This window comes from Motacilla alba, chromosome Z (assembly GCF_015832195.1).
Source record: "Motacilla alba alba isolate MOTALB_02 chromosome Z, Motacilla_alba_V1.0_pri, whole genome shotgun sequence".
Taxonomy (NCBI): domain Eukaryota; kingdom Metazoa; phylum Chordata; class Aves; order Passeriformes; family Motacillidae; genus Motacilla; species Motacilla alba.
The window spans coordinates 54,183,727-54,211,651 of record NC_052046.1 but is presented as its reverse complement, the minus strand read 5'-3'; the positions used below and the strand labels follow the sequence as shown (position 1 = coordinate 54,211,651).

General features: G+C 36.9%; 1 protein-coding gene across 7 annotated transcripts in view; it reads left to right on the top strand.

The window, feature by feature from the left end:
* FOCAD (focadhesin) overlaps positions 1–27,925 on the top strand; it is an 89,023-nt gene that overhangs the window by 29,941 nt on the left and 31,157 nt on the right. For all 7 annotated transcript variants that reach the window (XM_038123655.1, XM_038123649.1, XM_038123650.1 and 4 more), the window contains 10 exons: positions 6,972–7,076; positions 7,468–7,569; positions 8,661–8,791; positions 10,348–10,474; positions 15,631–15,765; positions 16,123–16,173; positions 17,863–17,946; positions 19,425–19,557; positions 22,142–22,330; positions 22,560–22,681. In XM_038123655.1, the coding sequence (XP_037979583.1) occupies positions 6,972–7,076; positions 7,468–7,569; positions 8,661–8,791; positions 10,348–10,474; positions 15,631–15,765; positions 16,123–16,173; positions 17,863–17,946; positions 19,425–19,557; positions 22,142–22,330; positions 22,560–22,681 (1,179 nt within the window). The remainder of the gene's footprint in view (positions 1–6,971; positions 7,077–7,467; positions 7,570–8,660; positions 8,792–10,347; positions 10,475–15,630; positions 15,766–16,122; positions 16,174–17,862; positions 17,947–19,424; positions 19,558–22,141; positions 22,331–22,559; positions 22,682–27,925) is intronic.

The window sequence follows — 27,925 nt, the reverse complement described above, 5'->3', positions numbered from 1 at the left end:
TGTAAATTAATAATTCTCTAGGAAAAAGGTAGGTAAGACATACTATTGCCCTGTTGTGGGAACCTTTCTTTGTCTTCTGATCCAAGCTGCTGAAAGTAAGGCAGATTTCTTCTTGTGCCTAGTTAGTTGTATAAAAATTAGCTCCAGATGCTCTGGGAGTGGGTTTTGGGTTTTGTGGACTATCTCTAACCTGTTTTGTTGCATTGGGTCTTTGAGTTGGATGATAGATCAGTGGCATATTACAGGAAAGGGAGGAATAATGCTTTGTTTATTAACTATTTTATATGGTTGTTCAGAATGCAGTTTAACAGTCATACAAGAAAAGCAGTAACTTGCTGAAAAAATACCACTGAAGTAATATAGGACCTGAGCAGAAGGGCCTGTAGCCTGACTGTAGGGAATGACTGTTGTGAATTTCATTGGATTAATCTAAAATAGCTCCACTGACTTTAAATGAACAGGTTTAGAGATAAATCGAAGAGCTAGTCAGCAGAATTACAGAAGCTTTAGACAGATATAGGGAGAGTGATTTAACCTGAACCTATTCATGTTTAGCATTATGTTAGTGGGTTTTTCTGCTTTGTTTATTTTTATTTTAAGCCAAAGGTTTTGTTCACCATTACAGTAAGTAAGATTAATGGACATATCCTCTTGAACTAACTATTGTGGTCAGACTACCTTAGAATTAAGAAACCTTCCTTAGAACTAAGGACCTTCATGAAAAAGTCCTCCCTGGCACTGGGAAGCATGGCTTGTGTCCAAGGCAATGAGAAGATGAAGTTCAGATTTCTTAATATGTTTTTTTTTTTCCCTAGCAATCAGCAGAAGTCCATGTGAATTAGAAACTACTGCAAAAATGCAGAACTCAACCTGATTTGATACTTTCTTACTGTCTCACATTTTGTCAGCTGATAAGGCGTGTATATGGAGAGCTTTTAGTTTTTAAAATTACTGTGGGCTTTACAGTACTTTCCTGTAAAATATGTAATGTAATCAGGCATCTTTGTAGTAGTATCACTTAAAGCAATCATTATAACTGATAATATAGCAGATGTTCTGCTGAGTAGTATTTGAAAATTTGGTATGGGAAAAATAGTGTGCTTTATTGGGGTGATGTTTCTCTTCCTAGTCCTCAGTTAAGTGCAACCAAGGACACCATATTCTCCAGTTAGCAACATTTAATGCATTTCTAGATTTTAAATGATGTATTTTACTCCAAAAGATTTTAATGCTTTGAAACTTCAACTTGTCTGGCTCATTTGAACTTGGCATCACCTGGCATCTGTCTTGTCTCTGACAAGTTATTTTAGTTCTGAGTTTGCTTAATGGCTCCACAGAGATTATTACAGAGTAGCATTGCTCTGAAAGATTATCACATTGTTTCTTGCAGGTTCATTGCTCTGTCTAAGGCAGAAGAATTACTGTATACTTGTCTCATCTTTCTCTTGCAATAACAGTACAGGGAGAGAAAGCATTGAAGCTCCTGCATGGAGGATATAACTGATTACTTTAATAAACTCAGTCAGCAGTGTGATGGCAGCTAACACTAACGCACTGATGGCAGAGTTATACTTCAGAAATTGTATTTGGTTCTGTGTTTTATTCAGTTCCACAGAAATAAATGATGCTTTATAAAATATGGTAGGAGTAAATGGTTGGAATGTAAGTTAAGAAAGTGTAAAACTCATCATAACAAACTTGTTAGACATTTTGAATCTTCAGTTCCTTCCTTAGGGTATTTTCTGAAGGTTGCTGTGGAAGGTGATGTGCAGCATAGTAGTTAGAAGGCTCTTCTGAAGAAGAAGGAAGTCAGAGGACAGGTATGGAAAGAAGAAAACCAAAAGTAGTTGTTAAGCCCAATCTTATTTTTAGACAGTCACATCTATATTAGCTTGAATCTGTTCCTTTGGTGTTAGCGGCACTTCAACAGTCAGTTTAAAGCCAGATATTTGTAACAGGTATATTCTGAACTCTTTGAATCATGTCCAAATCAAAGTAAATGTGGGCTGGAAGTTTACTAGCTAGTACTTCAGCACTTAATGTTGCAGAAGTTAAATGAATAAAGGTAAAATTAAGAAGTGTTTACTTTGGAGCCACTGTGAATTACCTGTACTTCAGCAGAGTATATAAAAATGCTGAGACGTCATGGTTGAAGTCATAGCATAAAAATAATTGTGTGATGGGGTTTTTTGTTGTTGGTTGTTTGGTTTTTAGTGATCTAGACAGTCACAGAATTCTACTGCTAGTGAAATTCCATTACTTTGTAGCTGTGGATACTGAATTGAAAAGCCACAGGTGATTCCCATGCAAAATCTAGTTGAAGAATTATGTTTCAAAACAAAACAGAGTCAGAAAGAGAGATTGCTTTCATGTTTATTCCAGCTCTTCACAGATTTCACTAACAGTGAAATAGTAGCTCCTGTTTTCACACCGAGTTGTTATTTTTATAAGGAGTCTATTATCTAAACTGATGGAGCAGTTAAAAAACATCACTGGGTTTAATTACTGTACCATAATTGATCTTGCAGATATTGTTCTGGTTATGCTCTATTTTTGTTTTGGTTTTTTTTTTCCCCTTACCCTCTCCATGAAGGGAGGCTACAGAATGTTTCTCTACATGTATCTCTTCTTTCCCCACTGAGTAAAAGCCTTTTTATGATGCAAGGTAATGGTTTCAGCTAAATAATTTTGGAGTAGTGGTTCTGGATTTTCACTATGGAAGAAAGCCCAGAAGAATTTTCTAAAGGCTGAGGAATAAAGAGTAGTACGTGGGCTGTTAGGCTTTCTGAAGTAAAATTCTTTGCACAGGCTGCAGAGACACATGAAGGACTTAACTGGTCTTTCTAATTGGATGAATTGTCTTGTGCAGAAGTTATTACTCTCTGTGAAATCCTTGCTGTGCTGCAAGGAGAAGAAATTAAATCATCTGACTGAGGTCACTGGTGGATATACCACAAAATCTGTGACTGTTATTTGAGGATTATGAGTCTATAGAGGACATGCATTCTTTATGGTCTTTCAACTGCTCGAAAGAGCTGTTTTAGTGGTAAATGACACCTTCTGGGAAGTTCATCTGAAGATGCATTATTTTCTGTTCTTTGGGGTTTGGGATTGCATTAATACCCAAAAATGTAAAATACATTTTTATTCATGTGGAAAGCATGTTTAAGAAGATATTGAATAAAATTTGTCTTGTTCAGGTGGTGCCTGATGCTTTTTTTGTTAGATTAATTATGCAAACTTTAGCGAGTAGCAGTAGGAGAAGAATTATGTCATAGTCCGAGCCTGTGGACAGATTCTTCATGATTGTAACTTACTGGTTAGGATCCTGCTAAAGTACATGAAACTCTTGAAAACCTAGCTTGTGTTTTCTAAAAAGTGCTTCTCATTTTTGAGAGAAATTTATTTTATAGTTTTATAAAGAGAAGCTTAGCTACATTTATGCACTTACCTGAAAAACTTGTTCCTTCATTTGCCTAAACTGCCCAGTAGTTTTATCTTGTTCATTGAAGCAAGAAATGCCAAAGTACTGTATGCTTTCAGAAATCTTCTCATTTCCCTGTCTTGCCTACTGGACAACTAGGTTGATGGTTGATCTGACAATATTCAGCCCAGAAAGGGAACCTGCTATTCTCCCTTAGCTTGTGCTTTTTGAAAAAGAACAGTTGTTCCGTAGCTCAGAAAAAAGAAGTCATGCCGCCAAATAGCAGAGAATGCTTCTCAGGTATATTTATTAAATAATATAATTTTGTCTCACATGTTTAATTTTAAAAGGGAAAATTGTTGAGAAATACCAGCATTATCTTTGTGATGCAGATTAGTTTTAAAACCAAAAAACATGATGTCAAAACCCTTCTTCAGATCCCTAATGGCAGTCTTGACCTAATTTCTGCATCCGCTGGTACCAGTGTTGACAGGCAGCATGCCTCTCATTCTGAAGCTGGTTCCTGCCTACTGGGTGCTAGTGAATTGTCATATCAGCCTTGTGGAGCTGTTACGCCCTTGTGAAGATGTAGCATAAATTTAATATTGAAATTAATCTCTGCGTTGTTTTTCCATTATAGGCGGGAGATGGGGAGAGGACCAGCTTTGCTGTACTGGAACATTTTGGTGTTTTTCCTAATCTTAATATTGAAATATACAGAACAAAACAAACAGACTGTAAAAGATAATACTTTTAAAGAATTTTCTAACTGTCTTTACAGTAGCACACGCATAAACATTTCCTGAGAATTTTGTAGATCAAAATTAGGATCTGTTTACTAGATGGTAGTGTAAAAGCAATTGTAGAACTTGATTTAATATATCTTTACTGTAGAGTAAATTTCATAAACTTCATAAGGTAATTAATGTAGACACAGGACTTGAAATGAGATTCCATCACAGCTGATGAAGTCTGGGCTTAAGCAGAATGACTTTAGGGGGTTTTAGAGGGTTTCTTATTATAACTAAGGATTATTAATATCATTTTTTTAAATATCATTTGATCTCACTGCTGATGTGTAGTCCAGTGTAGCTACAACTGAAAAAAATTAAGGAAGTAGTCTATTGACTAGAGAACTAGCTTAAGATGAAACTGAGTTGCCCAAGAACCTGCCTCTGGCAAGAAGAAGGGGAAATATGGGAAGAATCGGGAAGTAAGCAATTTAGGTAAGGATGTTGATCATTATAATAACATATCTGTCATCTCTGCTGCTGTCTTATATAGCCTATTTGCCCAGCACAGCATTTGTAAGGGATGGATATGATTTAAAGAACTGACAAAATCCTCTTACCCTCTGAGTTGAGAGCCTTCCAGTTAGTCTGCTGCATATGAAACTTTTTGAATAATTTCATTAGAAGACATTTCTTCCCTATTAACATGTTAACAGTTGTATGAAAAGCTTATGTATCAGTGAATCAGTGGAGGAGCATGTGTGACCTCCCTGAGAACTTTGAAACTTAACATGGTGATGCAGGTTGCTGTGTTAGGGTTAATGATTACCTCTGCGCCAAAGATAGCTAATACCCACTGCTTACTCATCACCCTGCAGTTTACCTTGTATCATTCAAAGATTTAGGTAACAGTAAATCAGGTGATATATTTTTTTCTTGACACTCAAGGTACAACAGGTGCCCAGAAAGAAAACTGCTTTCTTCTATCAGGTTTCCTATATTCAAGGAGACTTTTTGTCTACCTGTATTATTTGGTTTCTGTGCAACCTTCCCGTTACCTAAGGCTTGATTTAACCAAAACAGGTTCTTGCTTGAAGTATGTTGAGCCTTCGGCACTCAAGTCTTATTTTGAGTTCTCTTTAATCCGGAAGGTAACTTTAGTTTTCTTCCTGTATACTTAAGTACATAATATTCTCTCAGGCAGTGCTGTTGTCTCTTTAGCATGAATAAAGCAGGAAAATACAACTGCAGAGATTAGCTTGAACAAATCATTACAGTTAGTGAGTGGGAAGAAAAGGTTGGGCAGCAAATTAAATCTCATGTTTTGAGTGCAAGTTTCACTTTTCTGTGTTTTAATGTTAATGCAGACATTAACATTTAATCTTATTGCTGAATTTTACCTGGGACCAGAATTTACATGAATCAATTCTTACCAGAATTTACATGAATCAGTTCTTACCTGGGACCAGATTTACATTAATCAAATCATTGGAGAAGTGGTATAACTTACTTCCTGCATGCCCTTTTCCATTTTAAGAATATAATGCCAGCAGGGAACATCAGTGTTTTCAACACTGTTTTGTTGACAAATCATTGCCAACACGGTACTGTGAAGAAATTTAGTTCAAGCCTAGCCAAAATCAGGACACAACAGAAGCTGTAAAACTGCTCAACTTTTCTTAAATCCAGTAGTTTGAAAGAAAGGGAAGGGAGGTTGCCAGTGGGACGATGCATTCAGTTTGGGTATGAAAATCTGTTCAAATGAATACTGCCCTAAATTCTCAGCCTCATTTAAATGATTGTGCTTTAAATTTTTTTTTAAAGCCAGTCCTCTTTCTAGGTAGGTCATAGGGTCATGACTGATTCTACAGAAGGTAGACAACAACTTTGAGAAATAGAAAAAGAGGAAGACTAGTCAATTCCACAAAAACCTGGAATATTTTTGGTTTATAAAGGGATTTATTCTATTTAAGAATGCAAATCCTATTTGGAAAATGGCAAAAAGTAATGCATTATAGTTAATTCATTAGATGGTAAATGCAGATTACAGAACACAGTTTAAGTTTGTGGAAGCACCAGTTCACATTGCTGAACTGTAAAGATAATGATGACTTGTAGAACAACCAATACTTTTTTTTGGTTTCTGACTTGGAACCAGAATAGACCCAAGTATGCAAAATCCCAGAGCGCTTGAATTATTAATTATTATTCTTCCTGTGGACTGAGACAGATCTTTTTACAGTGAAAAATGTTATCATCTGCTCATATAAGAATATATGTTGAAACAGATGTTGTAGCAGAATTTTCCATTGCTTTTTAACCAGTACCTGTATAAACCATTCATATATATATACACAAATATATAAATAGCATATATATTTGTGTGTTTCTGTGTGTTTGTGTTTTAAGTAGCCATAAAAAATGGCTTAATGAGTAGATTTAATTTAAGATCAAATTTAATCACACAGTGATAAGAAGATATAAGAAGAAAGATAAGAAGATACAAGAAAAAAAATGTAACACCTGCTTGTGTGAAAATACAGAAAATATGATTAAAAAGGGAATGGAGATATGTGAGTCTCCTTTAGTTTATTGTAACTTCAGCAGCAGCTCTCTGGAAATTTTGTACCATATAGTAAGAATGCAATAAATTATATTGTATTATGTGACAGGTTTCTCATATATGTAGGCAGAAAAAAAATACATAAAAGGTATGATTTTCTAATATGTTGGGACAAGTTCATTGTCTTTTCTAAGGTGTCGTGTTGGCAAATTTGGCAAATTCCAATTTATTTCCTGTATTTGCTCTATTTTAGGTCCCAAATCTGATCCCGGTTCTGATATTCAAATTGGGAAGACCTTTGGAGCCTGCACTTTACAGGGAGATATTGTATACTTTGCCTACACTTGGTGTACATAAGGTCAGAATGAAAGATTTTTAGTAAAATGAAAACTGTATCAATAAAAGGTCTTGAATTTATAAAAACTATTTAGACTGAGCAATGTATATCTTGCTTAACTGATTTTTAAGCTTTTGCATTACTCTGTAATATTTTGGATGGGCTATGATATTTGTTTTAAAGTTAAACATACATTGCGGCTTTACTGTCTACACCATATGGTCATTATATATGTCATGAGGGGATGTTCTTGGACTTGTTATTTGCTAAAGTTTTTTGGAAAGTAACTTTCAATTTATTTCTGATATTGCAGTTGGATGGTTGTACTTGGTTGTAAAATAAGGATTTGTAGGTTACTCTTTGTCCTTGGACATATAAAATACAAAACCATTTGGTTAAAAATTTCTTTCAGGTTTGTGTAACTCAGATTCTACGTGCCATACACATGCTGGGGAGCACAGCTAAGCTCAGAGCAATTGCCTCACGGCTGATGACATCGTTATGGGAAAGACAGGTTAGAAACTTCTTGTAGTGTCACTATAAGTCCAGTTGAAAAACTTCATTACCGTTAACCAAGGAAGAAAATAATTGTGGAACATTGCTTCTACTAGTATGTCGTTATCAGCACTATGAAGTAAATGGTGCTAATGGTGTCTATACTGATCTTCTAGTATAATATTTAAATAGTATGACTTTTGTGAAACTTTATTTTCATTTCATGACATCTCAAACTGCAATTAGAAGAAAAAAGTTTGAAGGATGGCTTTCTGTATATGCAGTAAGAATAAGATCTTAGTGTTGTGGTTTAACCCCAGCCAGCAACCAGGTATCACACAGCCACTCACTCACATCCCCATCCACCAGTAAGACTGGGGAGAAAAATCAGAAGGGTGAAAGAAAGAAAACTGGTGGGTTGAGATAGACAGTTTAATAGGGAAAGCAAAAGCTGTGCACACAAGCAAAACAAACAAGGAATTAATTCACTGCTTTGCATTGGCAGACAGGTGTTCAGCCATCTCCAGGAGAGAGATCACATGTAATGGTGGCTTGGGAAGACAAATGTCATCAATCCAAATGTCTCTTCCTTCCTCCTCCTTCTCTCCTCTTTATATCCTGAGCATGATGTCATATGGTCTGGAATATCCCTCTGATCAGTTTGGGTCACCCATCCTGGAGGTGTCTCCTCCCAGCCTCGCTAGCATCCCCAACTTCCTTCCCAGCATGAAAAGCAGAAGAGGCCTTGGCTGTGTGTAAGCCTTGCTCAGCAATAACAAAAACATTTCTGTATTATCAAAGCCTTGTTCAGCACAAATCCAAAACACAACCCCTTACCAGCCATTGTGAAGAGAATTAACTCTATGCCAGACAAAATCAGCACAAGAATTTGCTTCTGATTTTTTTTTAAAGATGCAATAGAGACCTGGTCTGCAAAAGCCAGTTTGAACTCATTGTAGCATTAGAGACAAATAGTGAAAAAAAGCAAAATATGGTATGCAATAATAAAAATCAAAGTGGTGTGCAGAAGTCCTGTAGAAATGCTACCAATTGAAAATCCAGTTGTGCTTCTAAAGATGTGGTGATTATTTGAAATGAAATCTTTTCTAGGATCGAATTTATCCAGAACTTCAGAAGTTCTTGGCAATGTCTGATATGTCCTCTGTGTCTGTTGACAAAGATGCTCAATGGGAAAAGCTGATTGCTAAAGCTGCTTGTATAAGAGATATATGTAGGCTGAGGTAAGTGCAAGTGTTACCTATCTTACATCTTGGTAAGGGAAAGGAGTTGTTTTCAGAAAAGCTGCATCATTATTTTACTTATTCTGTTACGTTAATTGTGAGTAATATTTCTCTAGTTGAGACACTAACTCAGCCATTGCTAATCTGAGCAGCTACTAAGTTTGGGGTTTTCTATTATGACTAATAGAGCACACATATAAGTACTGTTAAAGTGAAATGATCTTCATCCTGGAACAAAAGATGCATCTTATATTGGTCTAGGGTAGAAACTTCAGGCATAACACTTCCAGATTAGAACAAGGGAGTAATGAAAAATAGAAAAAAGAACTAATTGTCTCTCTTTTGATCTATTCAAAGAAAGATAGAATTTTTTTTCTGAAAACCATGTTTTGTCACATGTACATTTTTGGTCTTTTTTCAGGTATAGTACCACAGAACACTGTTGTGCAGGTCTAACTGCATAATACATTGAACCTTTCCAGCTCTAACAATCCATGAATATCAGTACTTGATAATAATTTAGAGTTCCTGTAAAGAGTATTTTTAAGTGCATTTGTATTTACTGCCTGGTTTTATGTGCACCATATTATCTTTTCTGTTTGTCACCTATCTTGAGTTCCAGTTTTCACTTCCTTTCTTGAAGGGCAGATACTAACAGCTGAGAAGATTCAAATAACTTTTAAGTATCAACTAAAAACAAGTTCCTAAAGAAAATACCTTTTCCTTTACCTCTTAAACCTTCTTCCACTTTGCCAGACAGTGTTTTTCAATAAGTTTTTTGGAGTGAAAAAAGAGAAATCTCAATACACCCGTAGTATTCTTTTTGCCAGTTAAGTGATATAGCTGAAGTTCAGGTGTATGCACATTCTTCATGCATTTAGAAATTTTTTGAAGAAAGTGTGATCAAATAGATGTCACAATTTGTCATGCATATAAATCACCTACCAGATACCATTTACCAGAATCTCTTACAGAGATAGTATGAGGAACTGTTGAACACCTTGCCACCCACAACCCAATAAATCTGAATGGATAGTTAAAAGACTGGAAAGCTAAAGCAGCCCATACAGTCACTGAAAGAAAGACAAGTGGCATTGCAGCAGGAAAAAAAAAGAAAAGGGAAAACATAGCTATCTGATGTAAAAAGGACAGAAAACATTTGGTGCCAGAATCTCCGCCAATATACAGTAGGGCTACTAGCAGGAGACTGCAACAAAGAATTATAAAATGATGCATTTGGACTTTCATTCTCTGTCCCTTCTTGAATGATGTAATCTTTTAGCGAACACAACATGCTTAGACAAAACCTTCTTGATCTTTTATTTGGAATTTGATGGCTGCTGATTTAATTCCCCATGTCGCTCAGCCTAGAGCACTCTGTCATATCCTCCTTGTATGGTCTTTTTTTTTTTGTGCATGTGTTTATGAACCCCCAGTTCTAGGCAGTTTTAGTTGTCACTTAAACAAAAGCAGCAGTTACTAAATTTTCGTGTATAAATTATAACTTGTGTGTATATGTGAATATTGCCTTCTATTTTCTTTTTTTTTTCCTTTAGACCATACCAGCATGGAGCAGACATGTTGGCTGCAATTTCCCAGGTATTAAATGAATGCACAAAACCTGATCAAGCTTCACCTGCTGCCATAGTATTACAGGGTCTACGGGCACTTTGTGAGGCTGAGGTAAGATTAAATTGGCTTGTCCTTGTGTTTCAAGTTTTGCTTATGGTTCATGAACTTCTTTCCTGGTTGGCTCTTTTTTAAGAGTACATTGAGTTGCTGCAGAGTTTCTTTTTCTTCTGACAAATTTAATTCCTCTCTTCCAACATAAGTTAATAGTTCCTGGGAAATTGTACTGTGACCTCCTACCACGGCAGATCAGCCCTTCAGCGTGTGAGCTGAAATTTTAAATCAGCTTTGCAGTTTATTGCAAAGACATCATTCTGTGCACCTTTCCTTGAGGTTTGAAAAGGAAGTCTGGTTGGTACATTTTTTTGATTGGCTGAAAGGTGCTTAAATAATGTGATTTTTGTATCTTCTTACTGGCCTGCCCTGCTGTGTCTTGTTCATAGAGTGTACCAGATAGGGAGTGAAATCACTAGCAGCTGGGAGGTTTACCATAATGCATTCATTGCTTACTGATGAAGAGGGCAAGTAAGCTTTGGGACAAGCTGTCCATGGAGATTGTGCTGTTTCCCATTCCTTTTGGACACAACTCTAAGCAACTGGATCAGATCTCATTGTAACCCTGCTTTGAGCAGGAGGCTGGGCTGGAAATATCCTGAGGTCCCTTTGAACCCAAATAGTGAGGCTACAATATCTCTAAGGTCCCTTTGAACCCAAATAGTGAGGCTACAATATCTCTAAGCTCTTCGTGTCCACTTCCCAGACGGTGATATCCTGGTGTTGTGATGCAGGCACAGACATGCTGTGAATCTGCTACTGACAAACTGTACTATAAAGGCCATCAGAGTAGTGAACTAATTGTATCCTGCAGGAATATTTGTTTACCCATTCTCTGGCAAACTACTACACTTCCACTGCAGTGTTTGCTGCAGTAATGCCAGCCATTGCCACATTATTTGAAATCACTGAGCAGTTCAAGAACAATGTAGTGAATCATCCATAGATATTTGTATTCAATATAATTAAAAATCATCATACAATGGCTGTTAAGAAACAGTTTATTCAGGGTAATTTTTTCTTTGCCTTTGGTGTGAAGTTTGACTCTTCTTAAGGTCACATATATTCTTCGAATGGGGCCTTGGTATTGAATCAGTGTTTTCCGAGGCTGGATTATATTTAGACTTTGCCTTGCAAAGAAGTAGGGTTAGATATATGATAAATTTCACATCCTACTATAATAGCCTCATTTGAGAACAGATGTATACTGTACCACTGTTGAGGACTGGTAGGCTAAGACTACTCAAGATGGAAGAAAAGAGGGAAGAAAGAAAGGAAGGAGGGATGGATAGCCTTTGTGGATGTTACCAATCTTTCCTGTCTAAATTCTATTTGCCTTATTTCCCCAACTACAATGTAATGTTCTGGGAGACCTAATCTACCACCTAGCTATTCTGAAACTTTAACAGGGAATTCTCTTGTGGTTTGGCGAGCTGAGTAACCATTTGGGTTAAGTAATTTAATCTGTCTCTTATTTATTGTTTAGACTGTAGTTTGCAGTGCAGAAAAGACATAATCATAGACGTTGGTTTTGTTTTGGTGTTTTCTGTCTCTGCTGCTGACTTAAGGGAAAGGGATGTAGTCTCTGAGCTTTTCCACTTGCAGCTGCGTAGATGTAAGTTTTTAGAGAGCACCAAACTTTCAGTCAGCTTCTGAACCAGAATAATACATTGTTTTCATGCGTATAGTGTTGACTTGGTTGGTGATGGAACCATGTACACCACATGGCTTTGTTAGAGTTGAGTTCTGAGAGTCTCAGAAAGACTCCTTTGTTAAAGTAATGTGATAACAAAATGTGCTATAACATTGATTTCTTTTTTGGTTGACTTGTGTAAGAATAGTTATCCATTTTGCTGACTGCAGTAATTGTTTTATGTAAAGATAGTGACTTCATTCAAAGTGCATCCTACATGAATAGTGTTAAGAGTGTAACTTAGCTTTTGCAGGACTTGCAAGAAGAGCTAGCTGCTTCCACCCTCCTCTTTTTTTTTGGTAGGTGTAACATAAGGTCATTAATGAATAACGCACAGTGACTTGCATATCAAAAATGGAAAAAAATCACACAGTTCTTGCCAGATCACATTTCCTCCTTTTCGGCTTGTAATTTTTTTTCCCCCCAGCAATTTAAACAGAAGCTAGTGTACTTCATTTGAAGCTATCCTCGCATCTAATTGATTTCATGTATCAAGTACAGTATGCAAGCCAAGAAGGATTCAAGAATAAAATTTCTAAACGTAGTGTTTATTGAGCACTATGAACATTGAAATGTTTTTCTTCTCTATTTTTCTCCTAAGATTTCCCACCCTTTTAGGGCCATAGGTTACCTGAAGCAGATGTGCTTTGTCTCTCCTCAGCACCTGTAAAATTTAGCTTTTAGGTTTTTTCCATCTAGCATTCAGTGTTTTGTGGAATGGGAAGCTTGCTATTTTAAAATCAATTTTGAAAATACAAGAAAACATAAAGGTAAATCAAAATGTGTTGCACGAAAAGTGCTGTGTGATTGTTAATGTCTCCAGATGACAATATGTTAATTTGAACAAACCAGAATGAAAAAACCCCACACAACAAAATATGAAAACAGACTTAAGAACTTGTACCAAAGTATTACACTAGCATGTCTAGATCTCTAAACACATGTTTTCTGCATAGCACCTTTCCTTTATTTTCAGAAAGTAATTGGCATACTGGTGTTGTAAAGTTCTCTTATCTTGCTAGTTTTCTAGAGTATTTTGCATTTTCAGAGGACAGCTTTGTGGAGCTGAACAGTGTCTATGGAATCATTGGGCTTTTCCTTGGGTATTCATGACTAGCAGATAAATTTTGTTACAAGATATTTATCACAGTTGCCCATTCCTCCCAGGAAGACACCATGTCAGGATTATTACTGCTTTTATAACCTTTCTTTATTTACTGTGGGTTTTTATGGTGGGTAAAGTACCAGTTTCCCACTGTTCCTGTCCCCCTGTTCCATAAGTTTACAGTACGTCATTTGGTAGGAGTTTTCTGTAGGACAGCTGCAAGTCTAGAAGATACCATCTGAGAAGGAATTGTACAGTCTTAAGCCAAATCTGAAACTTCTTTTACGATGCTGGCTATTTTTTAAGGCATTTTTCACCTCTTAGATTAAGTTGGAGAATATGTGTGTTAAGATGGGAAAGAATGAAATTGAACATGCTTGGCTAGCTAATGATTTGTTAGTCTTCCTAAATTACAGTATCAAATCCCACAAATGCACAACTTCTTTTCTCTACATATTAATACATGTTGTCTCCAGACAACTAACTCATTACAAATTTAACATTTCTAGGTAGTTGAGGAGGGAATTTCCAGTGTTAATAGATATGTTTGTCTTTCTGAACCCTGGAAGACCTTTTTTCTTATTCTTACAATAAGAATAATTTTCTTATTCTTACAATCTGTTTTGAAATAAGGGAAAGAGAGGTATCATTTTCCCTTGGAATATTACCAGATGAGGTCTTTCTAGCCATCAGTGGTTGTTACCATAGAAACATATTCATGGGTTTGCTGTTCCTGAAATTGGTTCAACTCAAAATACATCTTTGGTTTTTTAAACTGCACCCTGAAATGTGTTTTGCACTTGCTGTAGTGACTGCTTAATTTGGCAATTACCTGCATTCAGAGATACAAAACAGTCTGTTTTTTCAGTGGAGAATAATACTAAAACTACCTTTCTCAATGCCTTTGTGGAATATCTTTGTAAACATACTTTTATTTGATTTCAATACGTAGATCAATTTGTATTTCTCAATGTCTTTGTTTTCTGTTGCCTTGTTGTAATTTTTTATGCCAGAAAGACATTTTCATGGCATTTGCTCAGACTTTTAAGTCTTGATTTGCAATTTTTCGCTTTAGACGGCTGAAAATTATACTTTGCTTTGCCATTGCTATTTTAAAATTTTTGTCTAGACTTTGGTTCTAAGCATACATGGTTTGGGGTTTTCCTATGTATTGTGGTTCTGTGGGGTGGGTGTGGTAGGGTGAACAGAATTATAGTTTCTTGAGGTTTTTGGTTCTATTTGTTGGGGTTTTTTGTTATTTATTTGGTGGTATTTTTCCCCATTTTGTACTCTTTTTGTTGCAGTGGAGCCTGAAATCTGTAAAACAAGTAGTAACAACAGATAAATTATAGACAGAATTATTTTAGGTATGGTGGCAAAATTCTGTAATGTTAAGTTCTCCACAAGTAGCAACATTAAGGTTTGATTAAATGCTCCATAAAAATTACTTAGGTTTTCAGGAAAATACACAGCTTGTTACCAAGAGAAAGCCTGGGCGACTGAACACATCTCATAAGGAAAAAGGAGGAACTTTCTGTACCAGTATTGCTGTCTAGTCAACATTCCTGAGAAACTTGACTACTACTTTTTATGGCTTCTGCGTAATTCTTTAGCTAGAACTGTACCACTGACTGAGCATCTTACAGACTTTTACAGTGCCTGGAAATGCAAAATGTTGTACTGACTGCTGGTTGAGCTGTCATGCAGATCTTTGAATGTGAAAAGAAGCTTGGTGAGATGTATGTTGTTTCCAGGAAGGAAATTATATATCCCAGAAGACCAATTATGTATCATGTTGTGCTCTAGTTACAGCATAAATGCCTTCAGTATTAGGTATTAGTGTTCAGTATTTATTGCAGTTTGACAGTTTCCAATAGTTTCTGGATTCATGAACTTTTGTGTTTTGCATTTGTTCTGCAATTTTTTTTTGCTTTTATTATTTTTAAAGATTAAAGGCATTTTGTTTTGTAGGGCTCCCAGCAAAAATAGATTCCTTGGTGGCTTCCTCTGCTTTCATCCTATTGTCCCAGAGACAGCTTGCTTTTTAGCTAATTTGACCAAGTTAAGTAGAGCACTAATGTGGTATGAAGATACATGTAGAGCTCTGTGTACTGCTTACAGTGTGTTATTTATTCCTACTGGTAGTTGCTTTCCCTGGTGAAGTACTGTGCAGTATTACTGTGTTATGCCAGTTGATCTACAAGTGAATTTTCAACATGCTTGCTTTTTTACTTTTTATGAACCATATATTAATTCCTGTTCTCAAGAAGGAAGAGCAAGGACAAGGACTGGAAAGAAATGGTATTTAAGTGAAGTTGGGATAGCTGTTAGTAATGATGACTCCCTCTTTGCTTGCAGGTTGTTTGCATCCGTTCTACATGGAATGCTCTGTCCCCAAAGCTGAGTTGTGATACAAGACCACTCATTTTAAAAGCACTGAATGAATTGTTTTCCCTGGTTCCCTCATTAACAGTGAATACAAATGAATTTGAGGTATGTTTTTATGGACTAAGATGAGTTTTTCTTTTAGTGTATCTTTGTATATAACTTTTACCTAAGCCCACTGCCTAGTTCAGATTAGTCAAATTCATGTTTCATACAATTTCACGGTTTTCACTTGCATTAGTAAGTCCTGGGAGATAGATAGGAAATTCCAGTGTGAGGTTAATCCATGGTTAATCACAGAGGACATGTGAGGACATGTGAATATGTTTGGAGCTCAGAGCTGCACTCCTTCCACTTTCCTAGCTCAATCTATGTTGATGTGACAATAAGTTGTTTCAGGTAACTGCCTCTATTTCAACTATTTATTTGGTCAAAGAAAAATGCATATTTCCTTTGCTTTTGTAGAAATTCAAAGCTCAAGTTATCAGCTTCCTTTGGAACAATACACAGAATGAGGTAAGTGATATAATTGAAAACATTAATTTCTGATGACAGCAACAGGATATTATGTTTTGTACTTTTCTGTCAAGACGGTGTATCTTTAGTACCACTAAGAGGTGGTAACTGAAGGTTCTAACTTCTGCCATTTCCAAGGAGAATTAAAAACAAACTCTGCACTACTATGTCCTCACCTCAAGTGCTGGAGGCAGTTTTGGGCACCACAATATAAGAAAGACATTAAGTTGTTAGAGAGCATCCAAAGAATGGCCACAAAGATGGCAAAGGGTCTTGAAGAGAAGCCATATGAGGAATGGCTGAGGTCACTTGGTCTGTTTAGCCCGGAGATGACTGAGGACAGACCTCACTGTAGTCTGCAACTTCCTCACAAGGCGTAGAGGAGGGGCAGACACTAATCTCTGCTCTCTGGTGACCAGTGACAGGACCTGAGGGAACAGCCTGAAGCTGTGTCAAGAGAGGTTTAGGATGGATTTAGGAAAAAGTTCTTCCCCCAGAGGGTGGTTGGGCACTGGAACAGCTGCCCAGGGAAGTGATCATTGCACAAAGCCTGATGCAGTTCAAGAAGTGTTTGGAAAATGCCCTCAGGTACAAGGTGTGACTCTTGGGGATGTCCTGTACAGGGCCAAGAGTTGGATGCAATGATCCTTGTGGGTGCCTTCCAACTCAGCATATTCTGTGATTCTGTGAAACTAGTTTGACTTCCTCTGGAAAATTTCAGCTTTAACATGGTGAAGCATTCTTGACAAAGGTGCTGCTATGACAGCTAACTCAATTCACTTGTGGAGTATTGTAATGCAGTGGGCATGTTGGACTATCATCATCATGGTGCTAGTGGAAGTAGTGTATTTGAGTTTAAGACTAAAATTTGTCAGCCTATTTCAGTGAATTTTTCAGCCCCATGGTTAATCCCAGATGACAACTAAGTGCTGTGCAGCCACTTGTTCACTCCCCTTCCTTGTGGTGGGATGGGGAGAACTGGAAAAAGGTAAACCCCATAGAATGAGACAAGAACAAGTTCATAAGTGAAATAAAGTAGCTGTGTAATAATAACAAAATAACAGTAACAATAATAATAGAAAGGGGATATAAAAAAAGACAAAGAGGAATAAAACTCAATTACAAACAAGTGTTGCACAATACAATTGCTCACCACCCACTGAGGGATGCCCAGTCCATCCCTGAGCAGTAATGGGTATTCTGGCCAACTTCCCAGAGTTTATATACTAGGCATAAAGTTCTATGATATAGAATATCCCTTTGGTCAGTTCAGGTCATCTGTCTTGGCCCTGCTCCCTCTGAGCATCTTGTGCACCTGCACACTGGCACAGGAAGTTGAGAAGTCTTTGATTTAGAGTAAACACTTCTTAGCAACAGCTAAAACATCAATATGCTATCAACATTATTCTCATAGCTTGGATATTTCTACCTGAAGCAGAATGCTCAGAATGGTTGTTACTAAGCCTAGATAATTGGTCTTGCTACTTTGCATTATGTATATAAAAAGTAAGCAATTGAGAGTGTGCTTTAGGAAAATACTGCAATTGAGAGTGTGCCTCAGGAAAATACTGTTGAACTCTTTTTCAGCATTCAGTGGTTACTTGTTAAGCCCTTTGCATGTGGAGGTTCCAGTAGGTAGCAATACTATGTGCTGTGTTTGTGATTTTCTTTCTCTTCCTAATTTTCTAGGATGCCCTTGTAGCCATTTCAGCCTATAAATCACTCTCATCATTTGACTCTGAAGAGCATACAATTCTCCATCTTCCTGAACAGGTAACCATGTTATATGTTACAGTAAGCACATCTGACACTTCCATCTGACATGGATTGAATCTTCTTGAAAGGGAAACCAGTCCTTGTGCCTTCTCTGCCAGGAATTCAGGAGAGCCTCCTGAAGAAATACAAGCTGCTGCTGGTATATGAGATGATGTCATGTATGATTGGAATACCTAAGTCTTATAAGCAGGGAAAGGCACAAATGAAACTTAAGGCTAAGCAATCAGAAGGTAGTTTTTCTTATTTTGTTATTAAATTAGCGGCTGTTTTTGTGGGCAGCTGATTTTCATTTTATGCCCTTCTATTAGGGCTTGCATTTGAGTCTGGGCACCTAAGCAACTCTTGTGATTGCTGTTTCTTCCATTGCAGTCACACTCATGAATAGGGCTTTTGTTTGCAAGACAGGCAAGTCAGTTTGAAAAGTAGCTGCAATTTTTGGAACTAAGCTGAAAGGTTTTCCCATTTTTGTTGTGAACTTTTTCAGCATAAGATTTTACTTTTTTGTCAGTAAAGGCAGTCAGAAAAGAGTTGAGGTACTTATTAAACGGCTTTTTAAGTGTGCAGAGGGCTGCTAAACTCTGAAACTTTTGGTTAGGTGACTCAGTAACCTTACAGAATGAAAGAGTACAAGGAGATGAGCATAGGGTCATCTGTGTGACTCTTTTTTTACATTGTATGTGAGATTAGGCAGTACTCAGTAGTCCATTGGTACTTCATGGAATAGTGAATCCTATAGTTTTATAGTAAAGGTTTTATTTACTGCTTTATTATATGATAGGCTCCATTTTTATGTTGTAACTAGTTGTTATTAAAAGGCTGGAAGGCAACTTTAAAAAACATACTTTATATAAATCAGTGAGAAGAGTTCAACATAAACCCTACAAATGAAAAACGTGTTTTACATAGAAGACCACAGGATAGAATAAGGGAAATAGTCAGTCTGCTGCAAGACTGAATCTTTTACAGTAGCTCATCGTTCTGTATTACTAGTGCAATTACTTTACAGTCGTATTACTGGTGCAGTACTTTACAGAAGGTGAGTAAATATGTTTTAATTGAAAGAAATGTAAGTATGTTTCAGTTTTTCAAATTCCAAACACTAATATGTAAAAGTAGTGTCTAACAAAAATGTTTTATTTATATTAAAGTGCCAATATAAAATATGGTTAAACTGAAGAAGAATCAGGGTAAAAGTAAAGATTTTTGAATATTAGTTCAGCTGTGTCAAGATTCATTTTGAAAAAGATAAAATATATGTATTTACACACCCTGCGATTTTTACCAACCAGTGTTGCCTTTCAGTCAGGTAGAAGAAAAGCTTTTATTCATTAGGCTTCCAATTTATGAAATGGAGTGAAAATAATGAAATGGGGAACTTTTCATATATAGTTGGTATTTTTGACACTTGGAATCATGAATGGTAGTGAGGACTTGGGATTTTTGTGCTGACATTTAATTTTTTTAAAATCTTCCAGGCACGACCAGAAGTTGACTCACTGGAAGAGATGGACATGAATGAAGATGAAGAGGATCAGGAGGCAAATCTGTTTGTTCCAGGCTCTTCATATATCAAGCTGTTGTCTCTAACACCAGCTGCTGTTTTAGGAGGTACAGTATATTCAGTGTTTGAGGTCACTTCACAGATGGGGAATCACAGTGACTGTAGAGACCTGTGGCTCTTTTAGAATGGAGTGTCACAATAAAGTGCAGCCTTTCTTTTTTTGTTAACAAACAATGGGAAAAAATATCAAGTAAAAAATAAAACCCACAACTCATTTCTAGGAAGATCGTGTGACAGAGGTCCTGATGGGGAAAAATTGTTTATAATTAAAATTCTTTACCTGTCCTAAAGGTAAAACTAGTTCCTTAGTATATACTTCAAGTACTCATTGTTTCATGAGAGCGACCTCAGTAGGGAGGACTGAACAGATCTTTCTAAGGACAAGTTTGTATTTTGGAAGTAAAATGAATTTTATATGTATTGTTTGGTAAAAAGAGTATTAATGGTATGAAAACAATGCTGTACACAAAGTCTGTTTAATTGATTAAGATATCAGTGCTATACTTAATGCATAATTGTAGCGATGCATATTGATACTGAAGTATGCTTCAACAGATGGTCTCTGACACTTGTTCTGAAACCTGTGCAGTTGAATTACCAGAAATGCTCATTATCTTACATTATAAGATTTGAGATACTGTTCCAGGACATAGACATTGTTATTTCATTCTGTGTAGAATACATGGAATTTTCACATGTGATTGCAGGCTGTAAACAATCCGTTTGTCAACCTCTGAATGCATTGGCCTCTGCTGTGTGCAGCCTAACCTAGAGAGTCCTAACTACTAAATCCTGGAAGCTTTGTGGGGGAGAATGACATAATCTAGTTCAATGAGAGAGAGTGATGTATCTTGACAGAAAACTCAATCTGTGTAATGAATGCTGAAATAGCCAATTTTCTAGGAAGACAGGAAACCAAAATGGAATTTCAAGTGAATAGACTGGATTCAGAGTTGCAGCAACCACAGACTGGTATCAAAAGGGTTGAATTAAAACATTTACTAAGCAGTTTCTCCCTCAGAAGTGTTTTCTAACATTGTTAGTTTACACAGAGTCCAGAACACTTGAGCAAAAGCTTTAGTGACTGGCTGGAGTGGTTGTTGAGAGTGAATTGCTTCACCAAAAGAGTATGAAACTGGATTAATGAGGCAATGCCCATAATCCCGAAAGCCACAGAGTGCCTGTTCTATGGGAGCTGAATCTGTGTCATCTGTGCTGGAATTCTAGTGGTGCATGTTATTGAGATTAATAATATGAAACTATTTATATTAAGCATTGGAAAGTGGAGCTTTAGGTAGTATTTTGTCTCAAACTCCTTTAAAACTGGTTTGTCACATCAGTTTTCATATTATTGCTACTTACTAGAGCCCCAGGATATCAGAAGGGGTATGACAGCCATATTATTTTTTATTTTGATAGTTTTTCATTCTGGGTGCCTAAGACTTTTCTCAAATTTGGTAGTCAGAGAATTAAAAATTCATAAAAAGAACTATAAGCTTAATATCATTGTTGTTGTTGTTAGTAATAGGGATAGTATCCTTACTGCAAAGGAGATGATGATAATGATAATATCAATAGTAACAACACCAACAACAACAATAATAATAATAATAATAACAATATTCATGTGATGCTAGTTATCTTTGTTTACCATTGGATTGATTTCAGTCATTGAAATACTGTATTTCTAATATTTGCTGCACATCTAGTTGTTTCACTAAATTTATCCAGATTTTAGTTTTAGTCTGAGTTATATGTGTCAGTCTAGAGCCTTGGCTTTTCCCCTGCCTGAAGAATTGCTTCTGAATGGCTAATATTTATGTCTTTTGGCATAACCAGTGAATGCAGTAATATGACAGCAGTGATAAGGGATCTCTATCAATGTGAATGGTTTCCAGAAGTGAAATAGCTCCCTCTTTCAGCAAATTTCTTTTCTATTGTTGTAGCCATCCTAAACAAAAGAGTTTTTATAAAAAGTCTAGAGCAGGTAGGTGGATAGTGTTTTCATGTCAACAAATATCTCCTTCTCCAACAAAACTGCAGGTTGAGGGTTGAAGACAAAGACTTAAGAGATTCTGTCTATTTCCTGCAGAGAATATTGCTGACTGCATTCTGTGGGGTTTGTTTGAAGGATATTGGCATTACAGGCAGAGCTAAAAAATCCCAAGATGCAGGTGCCCTTCCTGACATGCTACAAAAACATGATTTAGACTCTGCTATGTGTCCTTCTGTCAACCATGTGCTGTTATTACTGTTACTGTTGTAGCAATCAAAGAAGGCAATCAGTAGCTCATAGAATAGTTATTTCTTTCCAACCTTCAATATACCTATGTCAGTTTTGAATAAAGTAGCTTTATACTGGAACTTCCTCACATTTCTTGTTTTTGCCGAGTTCTCATTTTCAGCAATGCTTTTTCCAACTTAATAGACACTACAGCTCAAAGAAAAAAATCTCCAGATGTAGATGTCCCTTCTTCCCATGCTACAACATCAGATTTAGACTGATGTTCCACTGTGAAATGGAAAATAAATACTAGTGTCATTCTGGGCTTTCCAGGGTTAGTTTGTCTCTCAGCTGTCAGCCTCTCACATTCCCTTTCCTCTCATGTCATTGCATTCCACTTCATCAAGCATTTGAAGAGTTTGCAACATCACTTGTGAAACAAGAGATGACCAACATGCCACGCGCTGTGTATCATTCTGCATTAAGAGGAGGGACCACACGCTCAGACCAGGGGAAGACAGTGGCAGGTGTTCCAAATTTCCTGCTGAAAATGTATGAGAGGAACAAGCAACCAGGCATGACACCAGGCCTTGCAGGTAAGCTGTCACTTTCTTGAAGTAGACAAGTATGTATATTTTGAACCTAAGATTTCTATGAATCTGAAGGTGAATCAACTTAAGAAACTATGTTTTATGCCCCTTAAATATGCTTGCATATTCTTTTGATTTGCTGGCTTTATTAAGTTAACCTTACTTTGCTTTGGGTTCTTCCTTGAATCTGAGTGTGGATATTGACCTTTCTGTTCCCCTTCCCTCTCTCTTTCAGCTGGCATGTTGCAGTGCTTCGACCTCCCAGTCCACATGGGCAAGGATGGCAAGCCTATTAATCGATTTCTGGCCAGCAGGGGCCGCAATTTCCAGCAAATGTTGGTCGCCCTCATTCATGAGGTAAGTTTTTGCTGGCTCTTCCTTGTTTTTCGGAACTATTACACCTCCTTCCCTGCTTTACTGCCTCTTTTGTTTACGTGCATTGGGTGCTGGTATCAGCTAGTGATGGCATGTATGAATGTATCATAATTAACTGAAGTTATTGTGAGGGACAGCTAGAATCATAGAATCATCAAGTCTGATCGTCAGCCTACCGCCATGGTCACCCACTCTCACTAACTTGAACTTAACATGTAAATACTTTTTTTTTAAGTGTTCACTGCTGAAAGGCCTCTTCTAAAAATCAGAAGAGCAAACAGGAGCTTTGCCTTTTTCTGCCTTGTAGACTGCTGTACATATATGCCTGATACCTGTCATGTGTAAGCAGTTGTAGGTGAATAGCACACCTGAACAATGATGGGCCTCCTTGAGGAAACAATATCTACACCTTGCTAAGACCTGGCATTTTTTTCTGTCTCTTAAACATTTCAGCTCCCTGACCTATTGGGCTTGTGCCACCAAAACCATGCAGTTACCTTTGGTGTGGTTTTAGAAAGATGGCATTAAATAAGCGCCCGCTTAATCATTATGGAAAATAAAGTATGTGTAATGAAGTCTGACGGAGCATTTTGAATTATGGTAATTTTGAATATCAAAGTTCATCTTTGAAAACTTTGGACAACAGTAAAAAAAAAACCAAACAGTTCAACTGGATCTAGGGAAATAGGTGTTCATTTCCCAACTTTATGCCAATGGGAGCAGCTTTTAACACAAGTGAAAGTGTGTTAAACTCTTTAAGAGTTTGTGAAATAATTCTATTAATACGGTCATTTTATATTTCTGTAGGAGTTACTTGCATGCATCTGAGGAGGTGATCTGGGTCCTGATTTTGTTTTGTGACTGTCACCCAGATGCAAGGCATATCTGCTGTGAAGTTCTATGATGCTACTAAAATCACTGATATCAAACACTCAGTTATGAAATAAGTATAGCACAAGGTTTGAGTGGGAAGGTTGTGTGTGCAGAGTTTGGAGAGTTTTCCGTGTACAAGCTGAAAGTCTGACAGTAGTAGAACAGAGGCATGTGCCATGCATATAATGTGTATAATGCATGTGGACTACACTCTCATCATGTGGTACACCCGCATGGCTCCCTCTAGGCTTTGCTCTCAGGTCCTGCTTCAGCATGTTCACATTGTGTTTTTACTGGTTAACTCAGTCTTTCAAGCCAGCCAGTTCCTTCTCTAACAAACCTGTCTGCAGCATAGTTTGCCTGAAATTTCCAGTCAGATGTGTGCCATGGTGCAGTTGGCTGCTAGTACAGTCTTCTGGCTCTGTACCATCTCCCAAACTCTTTCCATTTTGCTAGCATGTGCATACAATGCTTTCCATATAACATCTTAACAATTTTGGTCCTTCATGACTGAAAAGACACTAAAAATAATAATCATGTCTTATGGCCACAGTAACACCAGTGTCTGTGGATCCCGGTGGAATTAAGGCTAGGTGTACAAGGAAAAAAGCCAGTCTGCACCAGTTGGACTGGAGTATAGAAATCCATCCCTGGCTCTGTATCGTGAAGTCAGTGTCAATAGGATTATGAAGTACTTCAAATGTAAAATTCTTGTCTCAAACTATAAAAAATTTAGAAAACCCACCCTTGAACACTTATCTCAAGATATCTAACCATGTATGCAAATTTAATAGATGTTTTCCATCTTGACATCTTTGCTGCTAAAGAATGAAAGCAGAAACTGGAGATAATGCCCTACATTATCACAGGAGTGGAAATTAGTGAATGTTTTCTGACTATTTGGAAGCTCCAGTGGAGAGCACCAGGGAAAGTCCACAGGGATGTTTCATATGTCAGAGGAACAGATTCAGATTAATGAGTTATGAATGAAGCATGAGCTTCCATAGTATCCAGAAATAAAAGCTCTGTACTGCATGCAATTGCTTCATTCAGAGAGACTTAAGTTCTGTGACAGTGGTTCTGAAGAAAGACATGTTTAATTACATTGTCATAGAAGGCATGTATGGAAGTTTTATATCAGTCAAATTACAGTGGGATGCAGATCAGTTCTGAACTTTGTTTTTAACACTTGCCTGTTGCCCTAAAGCATCAAATAAAATCCTGGTTTAAAAAAATATTTATGTGTAATAACAGTGATTATAAAATCCAGCAACATATCAAAAATTGACTTTCTTATGTGAACAAGCTGTCTTCATAGAAACAGAACCTTAAAATGGTTTGCTGGACAAAACCTGGCAGTTTTGTTGTGGAGAATGTGGTGAACTAGATCAAATTAATGAATACATAGAATGACTGGAGACAGTAATATTTTACCTAGTCTCTCAATACTTTACCAAATTGATTGATTCAAGGTGTAGTAAAACTAAAAATAAATCCAAATATGTTTATATTTTAAACCTAAACACAAAATGTCTTCAGACAATGCTAAGTGCACTGTCTTAGCGAAAAATCTACAGTAGCTATAAAACTTAGATTAAAAAATCAGTATTTCTGTTTTCAGTTTACACTGCTTTAAGAATCAAAGCTTTTTCTTGCTTTTTCCCTTTGTACGTAGAGACAGGGTGGTCAGAAAAGAGTTGTTCGGTCCTTTGGCTAGATGAGAAGCAAGTCCCTAGGCTCATCAAACTAAATTTCATCATTTAATGTTTGTTTGGTCCTCAATGGTCTTCTGAGGAACAGAGTTTAACAGGAAGGACAGGGAACCTAAGCTATAAAACTGCCAAATTGGTCAAAGAAAATTGGGTTGGTAGGACCTAGGCCCATCCTATTCTTGCAGTCCTATAGGAATCAATGTGTTTTTGCAAAATCATCACAGTTCAACACAACACACTAAGCTCTATGTTTTTGGGGTTTAAATTACCAGAATGACACTTTTTTTGCTACTGCTTTGACTCATTATTTTGGGAGAGGGAAGAAGTTGTAGGGGTTAATTCTTTTAGTGACATTGTGAAAGTAAGGAGTGTTCTATTAACAAGAAGTCTTTGAGTTACCTTTGAAGCATTGAGGTCTGTGTAAAGCTCTGAATAAATTCTGAGATTGATGTAAACATCAAGAAAATGCAATTAATTGGGGATAGTAGGCATCTACTTACTTTACCTCGAAAAATCTCCAGCAGTTTGCATTTTCTTAGTTAGGACTAAGCAGTCTGCCCCATACTGGGATAATAATGTCTCTATGTCTTCAGTGATTTGATCTATGCTCACAGCTATAAAATAGGAACCTACAGGTTATGTATCTGTCTGTATCTGTGTATGCATAATTGCCATTATTGCACTTGGATTTTGGCAATTGGAGCAAGGTGAGGGGCTTGAAAATATCTGTTTCATTTTGATGAGATTATTTATGTGTAAAACTGTGATGCCTGGTATTCTGCTACCAGAAAAAAGTTATATGATGTTTGTGTGCAGAGGAAATATTTTCTTCTACTATGTTGTAAAGTCTTTTAAAACATACAAATAACAAATACCTGGGTTTAGCTGCCATTCAAATGAACAGTAACAACAGCAAAAAGGTAATTTACTATTCAACGTTAATGGGCCATGCTTATTCTATCACCTAGGTGCTGTTCTAGCTGAGGAATTGGATGCATCTGTGATATCTGTAAACAGGATTAGATTAAGTTGCAGAAGGGGTTTTTTATGTTACTTGAACAGGTATTTCACAGGAAGAAGAAAATAGGATCAATAAACTGTGGTATGTTTCAAATGCTGGCTGTATTGCTCTTTAGTGGTCACTGTTGAATTGAAAGAGGAAGATCATAATTTCCCTAGAAATGGGGATCTGCTGTTTTATTATTAAACAGAGTTTGTTAGCCTCTCTCTGAGGGGACATGTAAGTTACTGTAGTGACAATGGTCAGAAGTATAGACCATGGTTTTCTTTATTCCTATGGCTGCCCTGGAGCACACTGTACAAGAAGTCTCCAAATATTGCCTGTGACTGTTTCAGGTTTTGCAAGTAATGCTTCACAGAAATTCATAGGAACAATTTCTTATCATAGAAATTCATAGGAACAATTTCTTATGAGATTCACTTAATCTGTTGTGAAAACAATTGAGAATGAATAGTCACATATATTCACATCATGTACCATATATTTTGATGGTTCTGTTCATGTGTGTTTTGGGTTAGAGTTACTAGGCCTTCAGCTGGTTGTCCATCTTCTTGTTCTTTAGTGGAGGTGAAGAGGACAGTTCATCCTGCGTGAAAAAGCACAGAGGCAGACTGCTGTTGGCAAACCAGTGTGGTAGATGGTGGCTTTGGCACTCTAAACTGGTGCAATTTGTAGGGTTTTTTTTTAAAATGGAGAATGGTCTTGCCTTTGCATGTTTCTCAATATCCAAGGGCTTTCAGTGTGTTTGAAATAGCACAAGTTACTTTTTCCTATTTATGAGTCATATTTGCAGGCACTCATCTTTGCAAAGATGAGTTGCAGAGGTGAGTTATGCAGTATTGACTATTCCCCTACATTATAAGTAGGGAAGTAATAATCGTATTAGGCACTCTGTATACTCATGGAAGAACCATTCCCTGCGTATTTTTAAAGTGTGTTCAATTAGATGTGCTGTGATGATATGTATCTTTGAAAAGTAAAGTGGAAAGCTCCTTCTGTGCTTCTCTTTCCTGGATTGGTTTTGATGTAACCAAGATACTGAAGAGTTTATTCAAACCTCGTATGTGAAGTACCTTAAGATGACAATTGGATTTTCTGGAGCAGAATTCATTGTATTGTATTCTTCTGTGCCTAGATGGATGTAGTTATGAGCATGAACTTGTTTGTGCTTGTTTCTACTGCTGAATTTACTGAGCATATTTCATTCAATGATAAAACAATATTCAGAAATCAAATTTCTGACAGATTTTTGTTTTTCTTTTCTTCGGTCTACTGTGCTTTAGAGAAAGACAATTTTTTTTCTCACATAGAAATGTTAGGGAGTGGATTTGGGAGTATATGCATGCAAGTATGTAAAAAAGAGCCTCTAAGCAAAATTCACAATTAAAAGAGAGGCTGTTTCACTATTTCCTTGATACAGATACATGATGCTAGCCTTATTTATGGAATCACTGAGGTGGCCCTTTATTTATCCCATATGCAAGCAGGGATAGATGTCCAAATACACGTCTAAACATTTGACTGACATAAAGGTGTTGTCCCAAACACATACAGGAGTAGTATCTCCTGTGGTTTGCCAGCATTACCTGTTACTTGCATTTGAACAACCTGGTATGTGAT